Source organism: Phocoena phocoena, chromosome 15, assembly GCF_963924675.1.
Source record: "Phocoena phocoena chromosome 15, mPhoPho1.1, whole genome shotgun sequence".
Lineage (NCBI taxonomy): Eukaryota > Metazoa > Chordata > Mammalia > Artiodactyla > Phocoenidae > Phocoena > Phocoena phocoena.
In genome coordinates this window covers 21,203,863-21,225,519 of record NC_089233.1, presented here as the reverse complement: position 1 = coordinate 21,225,519, position 21,657 = coordinate 21,203,863, and the positions used below count along the sequence as shown (strand labels likewise).

The following is a 21,657-nucleotide window of genomic DNA, read 5'->3' as shown; positions in this document are numbered from 1 at the left end:
GTGCTTTGTTGTATTATTCTCTCTACTTTTTGTTTTAATGCATGAAATGTTTAGTAGAACAAATAATACATGCTCCTGGTTAGAAAATCCCAACTATACCAAAGGCTATAGGATGAGAAGTTTCTCGCCCCGCATTTCTAGGTTCCTAGCTTCTCTCCTCAACAGCAGTTGCTGTTCCCAGATTCTTCTGCATCCTTTCTGGAAAATCTTCCTCCTGCCTTTACATGTTCTCCCTTTAAAAATACAAAATGGAAAATACTCTGCTGTGCCATTTGCTCTTTAGAAGTTAACTCTTTATCTTAGAGCAGTTTTGCTCGTGACCTTAGCTGCCCGTGGGAATCACCGGGGAAATTCTAAAAGGGACAGACACATGGACCCCACCCCAGACCAATGGTCTCGGAATCTCTAGGGCAGGGCCCAGGTGTCTGTGGATTTCCCAGGTGCTTCTCACCTACAGCCTGGGCTGGGAATTACTGGCTTAGACTGTGACTCTGATTCTGAAGATTAGAAGAAGGAGGAACTATAAAACCCAGTGACTTTTGGGGCACACTCTTTTGGTGACTGGGACACAGAGACACACTGCTGTAGGGAAGCGTTTGATGAATTCTCTAGCCTCTTGGATAGATTACCAATAGCATCCTGCGCTTGACAAAGTGCATCAGCTCTAGATGAGAAATGGCACCTTCTCCAGGGCAACCAGAGACCCCCTCGTTTGCTAGTCTTCTCCTAGAACTCAGAGATAACTCTTTCCTCCTCCTTTTATACATATAAATTTTAACAAAAATTAACAAACAGTACCAACCCCAAAAGGCATAGGCATACATACATTTTATAGATATTATCAGATGGTAATGATGCACCATCTAACAGTCCCACAGAGAAATAAGTATGCATATTTCCTACATCTTGGCCAGCATTAGGTATTATCACTTTATTTTATTCTTGACAATCTGATGGGTGAAAAACAATATCTACTTACGTTATTGAACACGTATTGGATTAGTACTGAGATTGGGTGTTATTTTCTACGATTCTTTGTAGAGACTAGCTGGGCTAGGGATTAAATTTCCATGAGAAGCTGCTACAAGCATACCTCGGAGATATTATGGGTTGGGTTACCGACCACCGCAATAAAGTGAATATTGCAATAAATCAAGTCACGTGAGTTTTTTGGTTTCCAAGTGCATATGAAAGTTATGTGTACACTATACTGTAGTCTGTGGGTGTGCATTAAAAAATACTTTATTGCTAAAAACATGCTAACCATCATCTGAGCCTTCAGTGAGGTGTAACCTTCTGCCAGTGGAGGCTCTTGTCTCGCTGTTGATGGCTGCTGTCTGATCAGGGTGGTGCTTGCTGGGGTGGCTGTGTCAATTTCCTAAGATAGGACAGTGAAGTTTGATGCATCAAGTGACTTCCTTTCACTAATGATCCCTCTGCAGCATGCAATGCTGTTTGATAGCATTCTACCCACAGCAGAACTGCTTTCACGACTGGAGTCAATCCTCTCAAACCCTGCTGCTGCTTTATCAACTAAGTTATGATTACGTAATATTCTAAATCATTTGTTCTCATTTCAACAATCTTCACCAGGAGTAGTTCCATCTCAAGAAACCACTTTCTTTGCTCATCCGTAAGAAGCAACTCCTTACCCATTAAAGTTTTATGAGATTGCCGAAATTCAGTCACATCTTTAGGCTTCACTTCTGTTTCTAGTTCTCTTGCTATTTCCACCACATCTGCAGTTACTTCCTCCACCGATGTCTTGAACCCCTCAAAGTCATCTATGGGGGTTGAAATCAACTTCTTCCAAACTTCTGTTAATATTGATGTTTTGACCTCTTCCCATGAATCACAGATGTTCTTAATGGCATCTAGAATGGTTAATCCTTCCCAAGAGGTTTTCAATTTACTTTGCCCAGATCCATCAGAGGAATCATTGTCTATGGCAGCTATAGTCTTAAGAAATGTATTCCTTAAATAATAAGACTGGAAAGTGAAAATTATCGCTTGATCCATGGGCTACAGAATGGATATTGCGTTAGAAGGCGTGAAAACTACATCAATCTCATTGGACATCTCCATCAGAGCTCTTGGGTGACCAGGTGCATTGTCAATGAGCAGTAATATTTTGAAAAGAATCTTTTTTGTCTGAGCAGTAGGTCTCGATAGTGGGCTTAAAATATTCAGTAAACCATGTTGTAAACAGATGTGCTGTCATCCAGGCGTTACTGTTCCAGTTATAGAGCACAGGCAGAGTAGATTTAGCATAATTCTTAAGGGCCCTAGGATTTGGGGGATGGTAAATGAGCATTGGCTTCAACTTAAAGTCACCAACTGAATTAGCCCCTAATGAAAGAATCAACCAGTCCTTTGAAGCCAGGCATTGACTTCTCCTCTCTAGCTATGAAAGTCCTAGATGGTATCTTTTTCCAATATAAGGCTGTTTACTGTAGCCATCTTTGTTAATTATCTGAGTTATATCTTCTGGATAACTTGCTGCAGCTTCTACATCAGCACTGGCTGCTTCATCTTGAATTTTCATGTTATAGAGATGGCTTCTTTTCTTAAGCCTCACGAAACAACTTCTGCTAGCTTCAGACTTTTTTCCTGCAGCTTTCCCATCTCTCTCAGCCTTCATAGAATTGCAGAGTTGGGTTTTGCTCTGGGTTAGGCTTTGGCTTACGGGAAGGTTGTGATTGGTTTGATCTTCTATCCAGACCACTAAAACTTTCTCCATATCATCAATAAGGCTGTTTCGCTTTCTTATCATTTGTGTGTTCACTGGAGTAGCACTTCTAATTTCCTTCAAGAACTTTTCATTTGCATGCACAGTTTGGCTAACTGTTTGGTGCAAGAGGCCTAGCTTTCAGCCTGTCTCAGCTTTTGACAAGCTTTTCTCACTAAGCCTAATCATTTTCATTTTAATTTAAAATGGGAGCCTTGTGACTATTCCTTTCACTTGAACACTTAAAGGCCATTGTAGGGTTATTAACTGACCTAATTTTAATATAGTTGTGTCTTGGAACAGTGATCCATGAGGAGAGGGAGAGAGATGGGAACAGCCTATTGGTAGAGCAGTCAGAACACACACTACATTTATTGATCAAGTTCACTGTTTTATATGGGCACGGTTTGTGGTGCCCCAGTTACAAAAGTAATGTCAAGGATCAGGGATCACAGATCACCACAACAAATATAGTAATAATGAAAAAGTTTGAAATATTGTGAGAATTACCAAAATGTGACACAGAGACATGAAATGAGCAAATGTTGTTGGCAAAATGGTGCCAATAGATTTGCTTATCACAGAGTCGCCGCAAACCTTCAATATTTAAAAAATGCAGTATCTACAAGTGCAGTAAAGCAAAGTGCAATGAAACGATGTATGCCTGCATAAAGAAAAAAAAAGCAATGGAGGCAGTGAAGCAGTGTTCCAGTTTACGCTCTGATTTAAGTCTGTGTTTCATGTGCTTTAATTATTATTCATTCCTCCTCTTTCATCTTCGCTGCCCTGCACAGTTTCCTGACATCCTTCAGCAAACAGCTTCCAAGATGGCTGGGACTTTGCCCCCCAAAGAATTCCTCCAGGCTGTCTTTGAATCTGTTCGGAACAGCAGTGAGGAGAGCCCCACCTCTGACCGCAGCCCCGGTGAGTGTTTCTGGGGGTATCTGAGGCCGTTGTCATGGCAGCAGTGTTTTGGTTAAGTCCCTGGCTTCAAGAGGACTCCTTGTCCAGGGGACTGGATGCAATGTTTGCAAAGCAGTAGAGTAGCAAAAATCCACAGGGCATAGAATTACATCTTTTTTTTTTGCTGTATTGGGTCTTCATTGCCACGCATGGGCTCTCTCTAGTTGAGGCAAGCAGGGGCTACTCTTCTTGTGGTGCGCGGGCTTCTCATTGTCGTGGCTTCTCTTGCTGCAGAGCACGGGCTGTAGAGCGCAGGCTCAGTAGTTGTGGCGCACAAGCTTAGTTGCTCTTGGGCATGTGGGATCTTCCCGGGCCAGGGATCGAACCCATGTCCCCTACATTGACAGGTGGATTCTTAACCACTGAGCCACCAGGGAAGTCCAGAATTACATCTTTGTAAAGTGATTTGGAATCACATCTTGCATTCCTTACGCAGGCCAGTAGGTTTAATGGGTGAACACGTGCAACAAACATTTCAAAACAATTGATTTAAGGACCAAAATGGCTGTGTGGCTATGAATTGCCGTGCTGGGGCCAGGCTGACTGGATTTGGATCCCAGGGCTGCCACTTACGGGCTGTGTGACTTTGGGTAAGCTCTTTAACCTCTCTGTGCCTTGGGTTTTATCCTCGGTAAAATGGGGATAATGAAAATCCCTACCTCATTAGATTATCGTGAAGGTTGGTGGGTTTTAAACCTATAAACATGTACACAACAGTGCCTGGCACGTAGGAAATGCTCAGTAAGTATTAGAGTGCAGACTTGTGCCAGGTAGGAGGGGACAAAGTTAACCAGACCCGAGAATAATTGTAATAATAAAAGTAATCTGTGCTTACTTTCTTTCCTGCAACAAATAATTTTTGAGCACTGACTGTGTGAACAAAACAAAACCCCCTGCCCTCATAGAGCTTACTTTCAGATGGGGTTGGGGGTAGCCAGACAATAAATTACAGACATAAGTGAAGTACGTAGTATGTCGTGTGATGAGTATCAAGAAGGAAAATAAAGCAAAGGACAGGAGTCAGGGAGCGTGGGATGTGGGGCTGTAATTTGAAAGGAGAACACAGTTAAGGAAGGGCTCACTAAGGTGACGTTTGAGGAAAGACCCAAGGCAGTGTGGGAGTGGGCCCAGTGGGGACCTGGAGTTGGAGTCTTCTGGGCAGAAGGAGTGTGACAGGAGTGGGGGAGGAAGGAGGAATGAAGGGCAGTGTGGCTGGAGTGGGGTCTTATCTCCTTGTAAACGAGACCCGAAGGTGGGGTTTCATGGCGGCGTCGAGCACGGAAATGTCGTGGTCGGTCTGATGTTCACCTTGGGTCGTCGCCTCTCCGTGCATTGTCTCGTCCTCACCTCTGTCTGTGGGGTGGGCAGTATGCTTTCTCCCATTTAACAAAGGAGAATGGGGTTTAGAGAGATTAAGAGATTTGGCCAAAGTCTCAGAGTTAGTCAACGGCAGCTCTTGGAATTGAATCCAAGGCAGGTGATGTTCACCACTAGCCCGTACGGTCCTCGCTGCCTAGCAGTCCGGTTGTCATATCGCCGTGCTCCTACTCTCTGCCTGTGGATACGTGAAAGTAAGACTTTCTGCCCTTGGGGGAAGATGCGCTTAGCTCTAGTGCTTAATTGGAGTTTTCTTTAGTTGGTTCTGGGTGTTAATTACTGCTGTGCTTATAGTCATTAATGGATTAGCAGAATTACTACTTGCTTTCATTTTAGTTAATTTTTGTGTGTGTTGATTCATTCAGTGAATATTTCCTGAATACCTACTATGTGTCAGGCCCTATTCTAAGCCCCAGGAAGTGATAGGACCAAGTCTCTGCTGTACTTTTAAACCATTCTGTTCTCTCATTCTGTACTTTCACTGAATCCTGCTTTCATTGGAAAGTGGGGCAAAGGGAGTCTAGGAGAGATGGGTCTTTTGTCTCCTCCAAGTGAGTTGTGATAAAGATGTTTGAGGACCAGACATGTACCTTTGACCTGGTCCAGTTCTGCCTCTTGATTAGAGTCCAGTGAATTTCCATTTAAGATGCAGTGAAAGGGGCATGGCCACGAGGCTTGGGAAATGCCCAGCCCCGGGTGGCTCTGGTGAGTCTGTCAGCATCAGGGGTCGTCAGCTCCTAAGATAAGAAACCCAGGATTGCTCTTAAGGCAAAGGTTTTCTCTCAGGTTGGGCACATCTGGGCCAGCAAAGACAGTATCTCATTTGTGTGTTGCTGAGAAAGTGGTTTGACTGGGTATGGTTCAGCTTACTCAGGACCGATATGGATGGATTTCTCCTGTTGCCAAGGAAAATGTAAGAGACCCATTTCTCCTCTGTCCTGGGATGGGAAGGCCATAGCCTCCACCAAGATTTTTATGGAGGGCAAATCATCTTCCCTTTCCACACTTAGGTAGGAGCGCCACTTCCTTATAATTCTGGAAGCCTTAACTCTGGGTTGCAAACTCAAATGCATGGGGTGGCTATGGGAGGTAGCATAATAAAAATGGCTAACATGTATTGAGTACTTACTGTATACCTGGCACTGTTCTAAGTGCTTTATAAATAATAACACATTTAGTCCTCGCAAAAATTCTATGAGGTAATTTTATACTCATTTTATAGACTAGGAATCTGAGGCACAGAGGGCTTAAATAGCTTTGGATTTGAATCTAAAGCCAGAACTGTTCACCACCACCTCCTATTGCCCTTAAGACCATTAGCAGTCCAGTCATAATGAGGCAAAGCTCCTACTGTGTGTGTGCTGGTGGCTTTGCAAAAAGTTGGCATTTCCATGATTTCTTTCGGAAGAAATGGCACAAGTGGGATTCAAACTGGCCCCTGAGTCCCTGAGCTCAGTTTCTACCCTACGCTATTTCTCATGGATAAATCCGATTGGAGAACAACATTACTCATTTCAATAAAGAAACAGACTCACATTTCCTGAAATTCTCTTTCCTCTGTTCCTTCCCCATGTCGCCCATTCCTCAGGTTGCCATGGAGTCTCGGCTCCCTCCTCCAATGACATCATCAAGCTGGCCGAAGCCAACGCCTGCTGGGCCCCCGAGGGCCTGCTCTGCCTGGGGGAGGATGCGTTCCTCAGGAGCGTGGAGCTGCTGGGGGCCGTCAGGAGCTTCAGCCCAGCTCAGCTGAGGACCCTGAAGGAGAAGGCAGTACAGGTGAAGCCCATCTCAGGGAGGAAGCACTCACAGAGGGAAACCCAACACAGGGTCCCAGCCCTGCTGTGCACAGACCCCTGTCTTTCGCTTTCACTTGGGTCATCTTGTTGAAATCTCACTGCATCAGTTCAGAGCCATAGTTGTGATCTCCGCACCGGAGAGATTTCTAGCTCCTCCCTCTTAGGGCTCTGGCCGGGAATGAGATGTGTCTTGGCATCTAAGGTAGGCTCAGTAAATCAAATTCCGTGGGTGCTCTGGTGCCTCTGACTGAGGTGGTTTCCAGGAACTGTGCCTTTTCTTTCTCCACTCGGAGAACCCCACTGCTGCTTGCAGGAGGTTTTCTCGGAATCTGTTGCAAATTCACCTGAAAACACAGCAGAAAGGAATAAAAGGACGACTAGAAGTAATTTGCCATCTTTATAAAGATCGCTTGTTTCAGCTATTAGGATGGTTGTGGACTGTATAGTTACCCTTGTGGGGTTAAGATATTAAATTCCTTAAAATAACAACTCTATTTTTTTATGTGAGTAATCCAAGTTTATTGTAGAAAAGTCAGAAAATAATAAAGAAGAAAATCAGTCGTAATCTTTTACCCAGAGGTAAGCACGTGTTAATATTTTGGTATGGTCATCTGAAGCCTCCCAGACTTCTGTGTATGTGTGTAAAATGTATTTATATATTTCATACATACGTATACATGCTACAAAATATAGCATCACAGTCACCTGCTATTCAATAGCTTGCTGTCCACACCAACAGTGTATACTGCATATTTTTATATATCAGAAATATAAATCTGTATCAGTATTTTAAATAGCTATATAATACTTTATGGCTGGTTTTTATTTATTTATTTAACCAGTTGGTAGACTTTTAGATTGTTTATTTTTTTAAGGCCTCAAGGTGCATAGTTATACATATTTCTTTGGCCACTTGTCTTATTATTTACTTAGGCTAGATTCCCAGAGATGGAATTTCTGAGTCAAAGAGTTTAAATATTTTAAAAGCTTTCGATGCATGTAGCCAGATTCCCCTCTAAAAAGCATGTCCCGATTTACATTCTCAACACCAGCAAATGGGGGTATCCTGTACCCCATATCTTTCCAATTCTCTTTACTCCTTGTCCAATGCTCAGCCAACTTAGTATTCTTTGATTGTTGTTAACATACATTTCTTTAATTATTCCTGAGACTGAACTTCTCCCATATGTTTATTTCTTCTTTTGTGAATTTCCTGTTCATGTCTTTTGTCTGTTAAAAAAATAATAGTCTAATCTGGCTTTTTTTCCTCACCTGAAGGTTTGGGACACGCCTTCGTACTGGAGAGAGTACCATCTCGTCTCCCTCGGACGCATCGTTCTGGCTCTTACTGAGAGCGAGCTTGAGCAGTTGGATCTCAGCTCCATCGACACTGTGGCTTCCCTTAGCCAGCAGACAGAGTGGACCCCAGGACAGGTAAGTAGATGTTGCCGGACCTTTCAAATATTCTACTTCTGTCTTAATTTTGTGTATATTTTCCTTTACGTCCTAGAACATACTTAATAGTATTTCTAATAGTAGCTTTAAAAACCTTTCCGGTTAATTCCATCATAATTGTCATTTCTGAGACTCTTTCTGTTAGCTAATTTTCCCCATAGTTATGGGTCATATTTTCTTATTTGCAAGTCTAGTAACTTTGGCGGGCTGATGAGCATTGTATATTTTACGTCTTTGAGCACCCACCCAGTTTAATGGTACTCCTTTAAAGAGTATTGGGCTTTGTTCTGGCGTACACTTAAATTACTTTTAGATCAGTATGATCATTTTGAGGCTTCCCTTTGAGCATTATAAGGGTGCGTCTAGACTGAGCTTTATTCTGTGGTTAATTTATCCCCATCACTGAGACATGATTCTTCTGAGGACTCTATCCAATGCTCCGTGTACTTCAAGACCTCTTCTCTCTGGCTGGTGGGAATGTGAACTCTTTCCAGCTCCATGTGAGCTCGAGAATTGTTCAGCCTACGGCTTTCTGATGCCTTTTTTGATATTTATGTGGAGTTTCATTCCTTGCATGCGACCAGCACTCAGCCAGACTGGAGAAGACCTCTCTGCAGATTTCTGGAGCTCTCTCTCTCTCTCTCTCTCCGTGCAGTTTCTTCCTCTCCAGTACTTTGCCCAACAAATTATCGTATCCCTGGCCTCTCTGAACTTGGATCTGTATATCCTCAACTCAGCCTGACCGCTGGGCTTTTTTGGGTTCCCTTTCCTGCTCCATAGCCTGGAAGCTGCCTCTGGGCAGAGAGCAAGGGCAATTGTGGGGCTCACCTGATTTGTCTTCCTTCTCCCAGGATTATAGGCCTGTGCTCCCTGCTGTCCAGTGTCTAAATACAGTGGTTTCATATACTTTGTTCACACTTCATGGTGAGAGGGTGATCCCTGTGTCAGTTAATTCTTCACAGGCTAAAGAAGAAGTTCTGTCCAGAATTTAATTGTTTCAGTTGGGAGGGAAGTTAATCCACTGGATTGCTAGAAAGGAGAGCCTTAGTTGCTCTGTGTTAACTTCATTCTCAGGCAGCCCTCCCTCAGCTGTTGTTTTCAGCGCTAGGCTTACGTATCACGTAATTAGCAACCCCAGAAAAAAGTGCCCCTTTTCTCATTCATTTTTGAAACAGCCCCAGCATTGACTCCAAACATGCAATTGCCCGGCCCTAAACTATCTGGTCAGGATTAGAATATGTGGGTTGGCCTGGCACGCACCAGGGAGTGGAATCCATCTCGCCAGGACCATATGTACTGAGGACGGGGAACGCGTGTGTCGTAACGATCCCCAAAGATGTCTACATCCTCATCCCTGGAGCCTGTGACTATGTTACCTTATGTGGCAAAAGGGACTCTGCAGATGTGATTAGGTTAAGGACCTTGAGATGGGAGATGATCCTGGTGGGCCCAACGTAATCACAAGGGTCCTTAGAAAGGACCACAGATACAGAAGGCAATGTGACAGTGGAAGCAGAGGGACAAGGGACACACTGAGAGATTTGAAGGTGCAGTGCTGCTGGTTTTGAAGATGGAAGATGGGACTCTGAGTCAAGGAATTCAGGCAGACTCTAGAAGCTAAAACAGGCAGGGAAATGACTTCTCTCTAGAGCCTCCAGAACAAACACATCATGCTGACCCATTTTAGGACTTGAGACCCCCAGAACTGTAAAAGAATATATCCGTGTTGTTTCAGGCCACTGAGTTTGTGGTAATTTGTTACAGCAGCAAGAGGAAATGAGCACAGGTGGTTCACCAAAGGAAAGGCATGGTGTTATCAAAGGGAGAATGGACGCTGGGCAAGCAAAACCAAGGCATGGCCCCTACTCTCCTGAGCTTTTTGTAATCAGGATTGCCATGTCACATGACTCTGGGTGGCACCATTCAAAGAGAACATGGTGTGAATTGTGCCCCCCTGGAGTTAGGTAACATGGAGGTCCTGGCCATAAGGATTAAGTGAGTTAATACATGTTAAATATGGTGAACGATGCCTGCGACATAGTCAGTCAACAAAAATTAGTTGTCTTCATCAGCATATTGTCATTGTCACACTCCCTCTCTGGTAGTTTAACACCTTCCTCATTTGCAAGGTGAGGGGGTTGGACCCCCAAGTCTGCAGTTCCTTCTACTCTGACATTCTACAATCCTGGGGTTCCGTGACACTAAAACTGCTTTTGACTGGTTTGAGAAGTGCCACCTCACATTTCCAATATTAAAACCATTCTATTCGCAGTCTGGGAGAAAACAGAAAAAGATATCCAACTTAGAAACCAGAGCATCTCTTTCCCTTTTTACCAATTTTCAGTTCCCATGGATGGCAGTGAGATTTATCAATATGTTTGAAGAGGATATGGAAATCAACATTTGCAAATATCATTTGCAGTCAGTTCCTCAACTTTAGCTCCCGATCAAACGCTTAAATGCATGTTTCTAGGTTAATAGTCAGACCTGGCGGAACTACATTAACAGATAATTCAGCTTAAAAACCAATATAAAGGGAAAAAAAAACTATTATAGAAGCCAGAGGGATGAACAGAGAGATTGAAATCTTCCAGCTATTCACTTTTCAGTGGTTAATATTGTCTAAAAGTGCTGGTATTAATTGTCTTGGAATCATTACAGATACAGTGCTCCAGTCACTCAAGGAAATATATTGTAGCTTATCACCGTGCAGGCTGAGCTTGCATTTTCCAGGTTCCAGTCGCAAGGACAATTTAATATCACATCTTCAAAGTAATTTTATTTGAATTGTATTTTTGCACTTTCATTTTAAAATGGGCATGCCTGATGGTTGGGGGGCACAGATTGCCATGAGTCAATGAATGAAACCTGATTATGAAGACTTAATAAGAAAAGTTCAAAAGCTAACTTGAATCTCCATCTTTCCCTCATCCCCAAACATCTTCACTGGCTCTGAAGTCAGACTGCCCAGGTTGTAATCCTAGAACCATTATCTACTAGCTGTGTAACCTTGGCATAGTTACTTAACCTCTCTGTGCCTCAGTTTCCTCATCTGTGAAATAGAGATAATATTAATACTTACTTCCTAGGGTTGTTGCGAGGATTAGGTGAGATAGTATGCGTAAATGGTCAAAACAGTGTTGGCATACAGTAAGCATTCAATAAATATTAGCTATTATTATTTTGGATGTACATTGCCATTCAAACACATTTAAATCTAAACATTGTGTTACTGAAATTCACTTACAGTACCTGTGAGCTTTGTAATCATTGAGGGGAAACTTCATGAAGACACTGACCAGTCCAGTTTGCAGAGACGTGGGAAATCTCTCTGAAGCCAATCCATCACATGACGGCAATAGTCTGATGCCATTTCGAAGGAGTATATATTGCCTACAACGTCTATAGCTCACTCACTCAGATGTTCATTCATTCATTCAAAAAGTACTTATTATTCCCAAAGTACCCTAATATGGGCCAGGCATTGTATCAGGTACTAGGGATGCAGGAGTGAACTAGCTGGATATGGTCTTTGTCTTTGGAGATTCTACTGGGTGATACAGACAAAAAGTTGAGTGATCAAGGTGAAACATTTAATAAATTTTGATAAGTGATAAGCAGAAAATGGACAAGGTGCTCATGGAAATAGTGGGGAGGGAAGCTACTTGGGATGGGGGAATCCAGGAAGTCTTCTCTGAGCAGGTAGCATTTAAACAGACCTGAGGGATAGAGAGACAACAGCCACGTGAAAAGTGGAATCCCATTTCAGCGTTTCGCAATCTTTGCCAATACTTTTTCTTAACACTGGAGTGATCTATAGTGTGTGATGGGATGGACTGACATTAAAGGGAGATGGGGAGATTCACTGTATCCCTGTGACCCTCACTTCCATTCAGGAGATGTTCGTCCTTGGAGGTCTCCTCCCTATCTTTGCCTTGTGAGCTCTGGCCCTTTTGTAATCTTCTGCATCTGCCTCCATGAGCCCTGAGGAGCCAGACAGTTATACAGCTCATCTTCAAGAGATCAACTTGGGTCCTTCCTCAGATCCAACTTATCTGGATCAAATTAATCAGGGTTAATCCAGTTACAAGTGACAGAAAACCCAACTCAAAGTGGCTTGAACAAGAATGGAATTGACTCCCATGACTGAGAAGGTCAAGGGTGGAATTAAGGTATGGCTGGATCCAGGGGCTTCAACACTACTGTCAGGAAGCCATCTCACACCAATTTTTTTTTTTTTTTCCTGCGGTACGCGGGCCTCTCACTGTTGTGGCCTCTCCCGTTGTGGAGCACAGGCTCCGGACGCGCAGGCTCAGTGGCCATGGCTCACGGGCCCAGCCGCTCCGCGGCATGTGGGATCTTCCCGGACCGGGGCACCCTGCATCGGCAGGCGGACTCTCAACCACTGCGCCACCAGGGAAGCCTATCACACCAATTTTTGACCCTGCTTTCCTTTACGTGGGCTTTGCTCAGAGGCAGTTTCTTTCTTTTCTTTTTTTTTTTTTTTAAATAAATTTATTTATTTATTTTATTTTTGGCTGCATTGGGTCTTAGTTGCTGTGCGTGGGCTTTCTCTAGTTGCAGTGAGTGGGGGCTGCTCTTCGTTGCGGTGCACGGGCTTCTCATTGTGGTGGCTTCTCTTCTGGTGGAGCACGGGCTCTAGGCACACGGGCTTCAGTAGTTGTGGCACACGGGCTCAGTAGTTGTGGCGCACAGGCTTAGTTGCTCCATGGCATGTGGGATCTTCCCAGACCAGGGATTGAACCCGCGTCCCCTGCATTAGCAGGCAGATTCTTAACCAATGCGCCACCAGGGAAGTCCCCAGAGGCAGTTTCTTTCCATGTGTTGAGTTCTAGCAGATTCAGGTGTTTGTCCTTCCAAGGTCCAGTCCACAGTAAAGAAAGCTCTTCTCTTCTAATTGCTCCAACCAAAGTCCTGGTTGGTTTTGACTGGATCACAGGCCTAATGTAGAACCAGTCACTGCAGCCAGGCTAAGAGACAAACTGACTGGCCAGGACTAGGCCATAGCATCACCTCTGGAACTCAGAATGCAGTTAGCTCCAACTGAACCACGTGAAGTGAGAGAGTAGGAGGTCTGGCTCTCCAGGGCAGGTCATGAATAATCAATGGTCACTATACTAAAATTACAGGGACCCTACACTACACATCAGCCCCTAAAGCAAAGCTCATTGAAGAGATTCCTGTGTGGTTTTTTAATGCCAAAGGATTTAACGTACTACTTCCTGGAATTGAAGAGTGAGAGGCAAACCTATTTCAGGGTAGATTTCACGAAGGTAACATTTGACTTGAACTCCCAAATAAAAGGATGGTCGGATTTTAACAGTTGGGAATGCAAGAAGTGCATTTCAGATGGAGGCACTGACTTGAGTAAAGGTGCAAAGGCAGAAAATTACAAGGTCAGAAAGTTGTGACAACTGTTGCTGGAAAAGTCTGGATCCTGATGCAGAAGAACTTAAATGACCAAACTGTGTGAAGGTCATGAGTGATGAAGGGAATAAGCCAGCAGACACAGACACAAGGTATAGGTGTCTTTAATACTGGTGAAGGATACAAGAGCTTCACGGCCTAAAGATGCCTCCATAGATCAGGGGACATACTCCGTAGAAGCAGGACCTTCAGGAGGCTAACCTGGATGAGCGGCTGGGATGATTTGGAGTGGGGAGTGTGTTCGGAGGAGTAGGGTGGGCGATCAGTCAGGAGGCTGGCTCCTTTATCCCCTCAGACCTTGGAGTCTTGATCATCCCTGGATAGTTCATTTCCTATCCTCCCACATTTTTATAGGCTAAATCCATTCTGCAAGGGTTCCTGGAGGATTCAGGCTATAGTGTCCAGGATCTGAAGAGCTTCCACTTAGTAGGACTTGGTGCAACCCTGTGTGCCATGAACATCACCGAAATCTCACTTATAAAGATCTCAGAATTCAGGTAACCAAAACACTAGTGTGCAGAATAGCAAATGATTGATTGGTTCGTTCGTTCATTCATTCAGCAAGATGTTCTCTGCTTCCTCATGCTTTGCAACTTTTCTGGGCTAAAATAGGGAGTGAGATTAGCTGGATCATTTTTTGGTGCTGAAACCTTCTGCATATCTTTTTTTTGGCCGGAGAGTCTCCCAGGCTCACACTACATCCTCCCTCACAACCAGGGTGGTGGTGGCCAGAATTGGGACCCTGCTCTGCAGCACCCACGTCTTGGCAGAGTTTAAGAGGAAGGCAGAAGTTGTGTTTGGGGGGCCCACCGAGTGGTCCAGCTCTGTCCTGCAGGAGCTTGGGACCATTGCAGGTAAGAGACACCTTGAGTATGCCTTTCTCTCCCTTTCCAACCTTAAATCTGGGGACAGAAAGAAACAAAACAATGAAAGAATCAGGACAGAAATAAAGATGCAGACGTAGAGAATGGACTTGAGGACACAGGGTGGGGGGAAGGTAAGCTGGGACGAAGTGAGAGAGTGGCATGGACATATATACACTACCAAATGTAAAATAGATAGCTAGTGGGAAGCAGCCGCATTGTGACCACCTAGAGGGGTGGGATAGGGAGGGTGGGAGGGAGAAGCAAGAGGGAGGAGATATGGGGTTATATGTATATGTATAACTGATTCACTTAGTTATACAGCAGAAACTAACACCACATTGTAAAGCAATTATACTCTAATAAAGATGTTAAAAAATAAAGGTTAAATAATATAGTGTTGAAAAAAAAAAAAGAATCCTTGACCACGTGTAGTGACTATCTATAGAGTTATGGTAGAACCTAGATTTCATGACTTCAAGTTGCAGAGGGTGGGGTCTGCAAGTCTGCTTTTTAAACAAGCTCTCGGTAATTTTTGTTAGCTAAAGTGGTTTAGAATGTTATTTAATTGGCTCCAAAATAGATTTATACACAATTTGAAATTTGTGTAAAGTAAAGCTCCTTCTGGGCGTACATCTCCTTGTAGGAGACCCATCAGGGTTAACGTGACCCACATTTTTTTTCCTGAGTTGATTGAGGAAGCTGATTCCCCGGTGTGATTCTCAGGGACTTTTGTAAGGAAAGATGTTTGCCTAGAACACGCAGATCTGTACATCAGGCAGCACCATTAATAAAACAAATGGAGTCCCGATGGCTTGAACTAAACCCTCGTGATTCCTTTTTCTCCCCAGCTGGCTTAAGTAAGGAAGAGCTCCGAATGCTTGACAAGGATTTGATGCCATATTTCCAGCCATCAGCAATCAAATGCCTTCCTGATGAGATATTCAAAGTAGGTACTCAGTTCCTCAAGGAGAATGGGAGCTTGACCCTATTTTCAAATCACACAGGGAGGCAGATGGTGGGCCTTGGATTCTAGGGACCTGCAACCAGCCTTCTGCTAATAGGGCCAGAGGAGAGCTGTGTGCCAACAGCGGATGGATCACAAGATAATTTTAGATGTTTTTGTTTTTTAAGTATTTTTTTCTTCAATTTAAATTTATCTTTTAATTGTATCTATTTTTACGGTTTCCTTCTCTTCGTAGCCACTGGTACTGATTTTCTATTTATGATGGTGTGACAGGTGCATGTTCCCTTATCCAAAACCCTTGGGGGCATATATATATTTCAGAATGTGGAATTTTCCGGATTTTAGGAAGATCATTCTGTGAATCTACAGTATTGTAACTTAATACCTTCAGCAGTGTCTGGGGAAGCACCTTGTAAGCCAATGCATTAATATTTCTGTGAAGAAATCTGTGACAGATCACACTAATTGGGATAAGTAGAGACTATAAATGGTCTCACATCAATTTAGATCAGATTTTGCTGGCAAATAAGTTTGTCTTAAACGTTGGAAAAAACTTTGTTTTCTGACTTTTTCGGACTTCAGAATTGCAGATGAGGGATAACATTTCCTGTATAACATTTCCTTTTAAGATAAAATTAAGTAAAATATTTTAATTGATTTTAAGAAAAGTGTTAAGGAAGCCACAGTAGGACAGGTGACAAACAGCTATGGGAGAAATTGAGAGGGTTGAATTGGATCAACTGAGGTTAGGGAAGCAGGGTATCCAGTGAGAGGTCCTTCCTTCCTGTCCATGTACAAGATTAGGAGAGGGTTTGGTGGGGACAGTCTGCTCTGATGTGGAGTGACGCTGGTGTTCTTGCCCGCTGTGTAATTTGGAAACACATTCTGTCCATAAAAACTGGATAAGGCACACACAGGAGGCTAGACAAACTCCCATGATACAACATCATTGGTTCATTTTAATAAAGAGAGCGGATCTTGAACCGCTTCAGCACCCGGGACAGTTCCCAGCACAGAACAGGTGTGATAGCTGTTTAGGGGAAATAAGTAAGTCAGAGTCCTTAATGCCATTGAGCTTCTCCTCTGGGGGCTCTGCACGGGGTAGGCAGCTTGGTTCTTGATGCTGGCATGTTGCTGAGCACTTTCTCCTGGTCTTGTTTGGAATGCAGTCTGTAGCTTACCTACTCCAAAAATTCCTAGTGGCCACTTACATTGTGGTAGGCTCCAGCCTAGGCACTAGGATGTAGGCTCCAGGCTGGTGCACCTGGGATGCACTGGTGAAGGGGTATAACACAGTGCCCTCAGGGGCTTGAAAAGTAACATAAGGGAGTTCAGTGGCCAGGGTAGGGACTGAAGTGAACTGGAGAGCCCTGTCTAAATCTGGAGAAGCTGCTTCTCATCCCTGGCACATTGATGCAGTGTGACAATGTGGGCCAAGTATTGCTGGATCTTCCTTTTTTATCAGAATTCAGAAATCTCATTTTCATGTGAAATCTCCTGATAATTAAATGTTGGCAACCACTTTGAATCCATATTTTAAAACACAGTGCAATAGGCCTAGAGATTCAATCTGGCCTGTGGGTTGCAAGCAGCACATTGGAAAAACAGATAATTTTTATAATGCAGACTCTATATTAATGGTAGATGTAAGGTGTAAGCCAGAAGAGCATGTCCTCTGTGTGTGTGTGTGTGTGTGTGTGTGTGTGCATGCATGTGTGTGTGTGTTTGTGGTGGCAGGGGGAGGTGATGCTGAATTTTGCAGGATGGGTTAGCTAGGTGGAGAGGGAGGAACAGTGTTCCAGGCAGAAGGAAGTGCTGCCTTCTGGGGCTGCAGACATGGACCTCCATTCTCCAGGAGTGAAGTGTCCCAGCGCAGAGGACGCTGGAGAGGGGGGCAGGACCCAGAGCTTGAAGCGCTCGTTACCACGTTCAGGAGCTTGAGCTGTGGCCTGGAGAGGTGGCAGGGAAGGGTTCTAAGCAGGGGCATGACATGATTCCAGAGAAGCATCAACCTGGACGGGAAAGAAGAAGGTGAAGGAGAGAAGAAGATAGGGTGAAGAAGCAGAACCCCCTTTCTCAGAATCTATGGGGCCCTTAGAAAATAAGCAGGATGACTTTAGAGGCCCCTGCCATCCCATTTCATTCCACACCTACTGGAACTAGTCATCAAGTCCTCTCTAGGATGGAAGCGACTTCAGAAAACATCTTGTTCAGGGCCTTCAAAGGACTTCTGCTCTCCGCAGAATTTCCCATTTCCAGTGTCCATGGCAGACATCACTAATGGATTACTGTACTTTCCCTTCGCTGAGCCCTCACAGGACTCAGCAGCAAGGGTTAGAATCACTTAGGAGACGAGTTATCTGTGCCATCCCACATCTAGTCCAAAAGCCCAGAGAGGCTATGACACTTGCCCAAGGTCACACAGCTGTTATGTGACAGAGCTGGGACACAGATTCAGGTCTTTGCCTTTTAGGTGTGTGTTTTCTCCTCCACATCAGTGTTTCTCAGGTGGGGGACTTGAAGCATTGGGGGTGGGGTGGGGTGGAACCTTGCACTGCATTAAACAACACTGTCACCTTTTCACCTCTCCTTTACTACTGATTACTTGGAGGAAGAAGTCTCGATTTGGAGCTAAAATGTATTTAACACCTCTGTAACACTTTAAATCCCCCTTTTTTTCCTGTTTTTAAAGAAACCTCAGGTTCAGACATCGTTGGCCAACACATAGAGCTACAATTCAACAGTGTCGTTTTATTTATTATGGCATATTTTAAATGAGTACTTATTGCGAGTCATTCCAATTTTCCACTTTTGGAAATTTCCATTAAATTTTTTTCATTTTAAAATAAGTTTATTTTAGTAGTGAAAGAGTCATCTGATTTTAAGTAAAAATCCTAAAGACGAGCACATGGGTACGACGAAGGTGTGCGGGTGCTGGGCGGATGGCCGAGGTTTGGGAAAGCCGCGGAGAGGCGCCTCTGAGGGCGCTGCCTCCTCTCCCCTGCAGGAGCTGTCCGCGGAGCAGATCGCCTTCTTGGGCCCGGAAAACGCCGCGGCCGTGACCCCAGCCCAGCGCCGGCAGCTCAGCATGTTGCAGCTGCAGAGCCTCCAGCAGGCGCTAGATGGCGCCAAGACACGCTCCTGGCTGGACGCGCCTCCGAGCGCCAGCCCCACCCGGACCCCCGCCTCTCTTTCTCCTCCAGGTGAGCCGGACAGACCCAGCCCGGTCCCCCACTCCTAATCCCTTTCCTAGTCCCTTGGTCCGCCCTGCCAGACCCGGGGCAGCGGGAAGGTTCCTAAAATTAAGGGTGGGCTCTCTGACAGTCTTTGGAGATCCTGCATTCCCAGAAAAATCCAAAGGCCCTACCGAGCACATGTAAATGATTCTCAACTCCAGAGCACTTTAAAATCACGGGGGGAGCCTTTTTTAAAAAACTTATTTATTTTTGGCTGCGTTGGGTCTTCGTTGTTGCGCATGGGCTTTCTCTAGTTGCGGCGAACGGGGCTACTCTTTGTTGCAGTGCTCAGGCTTCTCATTGTGGTGGCTTCTCTTGTTGCGGAGCACGGGCTCTAGGCGTGCGGGCTTCAGTAGTTGTGGCACGTGGGCTCAGTAGTTGTGGCTCGCGGGCTCTACAGCGCGGGCTTCAGTAGTTGTGGCGCACAGGCTTAGTTGCTCCGCTGCCTGTGGGGTCTTCCAGGACCAGGGCTCGAACCCATGTCCCCTGCAGGCAGATTCTTAACCACTGCGCCACCAGGGAAGCCCCACCAGGGAGCTTTTAAATACTGCCAGTCCCGTGGACCCCACCCAGAACCCACTGAATCAGAATTTCATAGGACTTAAGTCCTGTCAGTGGTTCCTTTACTCCTCCCTTCTCACCGTCCAGTATTAATTAATAAATTCAATTGACATATACTGGGCACCTGTTAATACTATGTGCCAAGCCTGCAGTAGGAGCAGGGAATACAGAGGTGAGTAAGGCAGGTAAGGATCTCTCATAAATAAAGATTTCTAATCTGGTGAGACCAGCGGAGGAAAGCAGCAGAAGGTGGTGGTGGTGACTAAGGGCTGAGCTGAGACAGAGGGGCCGGGGGTGTGGCTTTCCTTCCTGTCTTTCCTCCCTGCCTGTCTTACTCTCCCCCTCCCCTCACTCTCCCGCTTCTCATGGCCTTTGGACTAAGCTGGTGCTGGGCTCTGGGGAGGCAACTGTGAACCAGCCAGGCGTGTCCTCTGTCCTCTCTGAACTCCCAGTCCAGCATGGGGGTGAGGGAAACTGCTGCACCCCGGCCACCATGAGGCAGTACAAGGAGTGCTGTGAGCGGGGGGACACAGGCCCGCAGGGAATGCTTGGGAGATGCAGCTACCTAGGCTTGGGAAAGTGGGGAGCGGCCATGGAAACCTCCAGAAGACAGTGATTCCTAAGCTGCAGACCAAGAGAAGAGAAGATGGACCCAGCCAGGTGGAGAGTGTCCCAGGTAGAGGGAAGAGTGAGTGCAAAAACCCAGAGAGTGAAGCTTGGTGCTTCGTTGTCTCCAGGTCCGCCCCAGGCTCCCTTGGGGATAGCAAATTGGGGGATTCCCAATTTCTGCAGCCGCAAGTGGCCAGACATGGCACCTGCAAACCGGAGCCACTTACTATTATCTTAAAGCCTTTTCATTGAAATATAATATGCATACATTTAAAAGTTATTTTAAAATGTTGCAGTGTTTTGTGTATGCAAACCGGAGCCACTTACTATTATCTTAAAGCCTTTTCATTGAAATATAATATGCATACATTTAAAAGTTATTTTAAAATGTTGCAGTGTTTTGTGTATGTTATATAATGCACACAATAGGCAATGCACCTGGTTTAAAATACGAAAGGTCTGAAAAGGTGTGCAGTGAGCTATCTTTCCCATCCCCTGTTCCTTAGTCGCCCAGTTCCCCTCCCCAGAGGCAACCAATGTCACCAGCTTGTGTATCTGTCCAGAGATACTCTATGCATATCCATAGTTTATCCCTGCACTTTTACAAAACTTGTCATACACTTTGTTCTGTGCCTTGTATTTTTCACCTGACAATATACCTCGGAGGTAGCTCCATATCCGTACCTAGGAGCCGTGCGATTGTTGTTTTTCTGGCTACGGCATAACTGTAGTTAACTAGATCTCTGTAGATGACGATTCAGTTGTTTCTATTTTTATATTGTTACGAACAATGCTGCGGCGGATGACCTTATGTACTTTGCATCTGTTCAAGTGTATCTGCAGGGTAAACTCTTCCAAGTGGGATTGCTGGGTCTGAGGGTTTGTGCATGTGTAATTTTGATGGATGCTCGCCAGGCAGGAGAAGCCTAGATTCCTTCCCCTTCCTTTCACCCCACAGGCCTGAGCTGGGGCTGGCAGCTGGGTGAACCCTTCCAGTGGGCCAGGCACTTAATCTCTTGTTTCGTAAATTTGCTTCATTATCCGAATCATCTGGGAGTGATACTTAAAATTCCAAATCCCTGGGCCTGGTACCAGACTTGCTGAATCAGAGCTTGTCCGAGGAGGATCCCAGAATTTGCGTTTTTAGCATTCTCCCCAGGTGACTCTTATGATTAAGGCAGCTCTGGTAGTCGCTGATTCACACAATCTCATTTAATTCGCCTTTCCGTCCCTTGCAATTTGGGGTCATTATTCCTGTTTAGGAGTTGAGCAAACCAAGGTTGGGCGAGATCTAGTGAGTGGTTCAGGGAGTGGTGCGTCCACCCTCCGCGGGCTTCTGAGACCTCCTGTGCACTCTTGTCTTGTCTTGTTTCCTTTTAGGAGCCTGGGTCTCCCAGGGTCTTGGGCTGGGCTGCCCTCTGCTGGTCCTGATGCCCGGGCTCGTGTGGTGAGCGGCATTTGCGCATTGCCCTGGGGCCCAGGCAGCTGCCCAGGGCACATGGAGACCGAGGGCGCTGCAGACGGTGGGAGTCCCGCATCCCGACTCAGAGCCTCAGTGGGGGCAGGGAGACCCCGGGACCTTGGAATTGAAGAGGCGCTAAAAGGAGGAATAACTGTTGAAAATGATCTCGCACGTTCTTAACCTGGCTCGTGT

General features: G+C 45.2%; 1 protein-coding gene across 1 annotated transcript in view; it reads left to right on the top strand.

Moving 5' to 3' along the window:
• The window catches only part of OTOA (otoancorin), a 60,048-nt gene extending 38,594 nt beyond the window's left edge, over positions 1-21,454 (top strand). Inside the window, exons 21-28 of the mRNA XM_065892388.1 lie at positions 3,523-3,652; positions 6,657-6,844; positions 8,143-8,298; positions 14,122-14,264; positions 14,485-14,621; positions 15,482-15,579; positions 18,605-18,800; positions 21,384-21,454. Of these exons, the coding sequence (XP_065748460.1) occupies positions 3,523-3,652; positions 6,657-6,844; positions 8,143-8,298; positions 14,122-14,264; positions 14,485-14,621; positions 15,482-15,579; positions 18,605-18,800; positions 21,384-21,454 (1,119 nt within the window). The remainder of the gene's footprint in view (positions 1-3,522; positions 3,653-6,656; positions 6,845-8,142; positions 8,299-14,121; positions 14,265-14,484; positions 14,622-15,481; positions 15,580-18,604; positions 18,801-21,383) is intronic.
• The last annotated feature ends 203 nt before the right edge of the window (positions 21,455-21,657 follow it).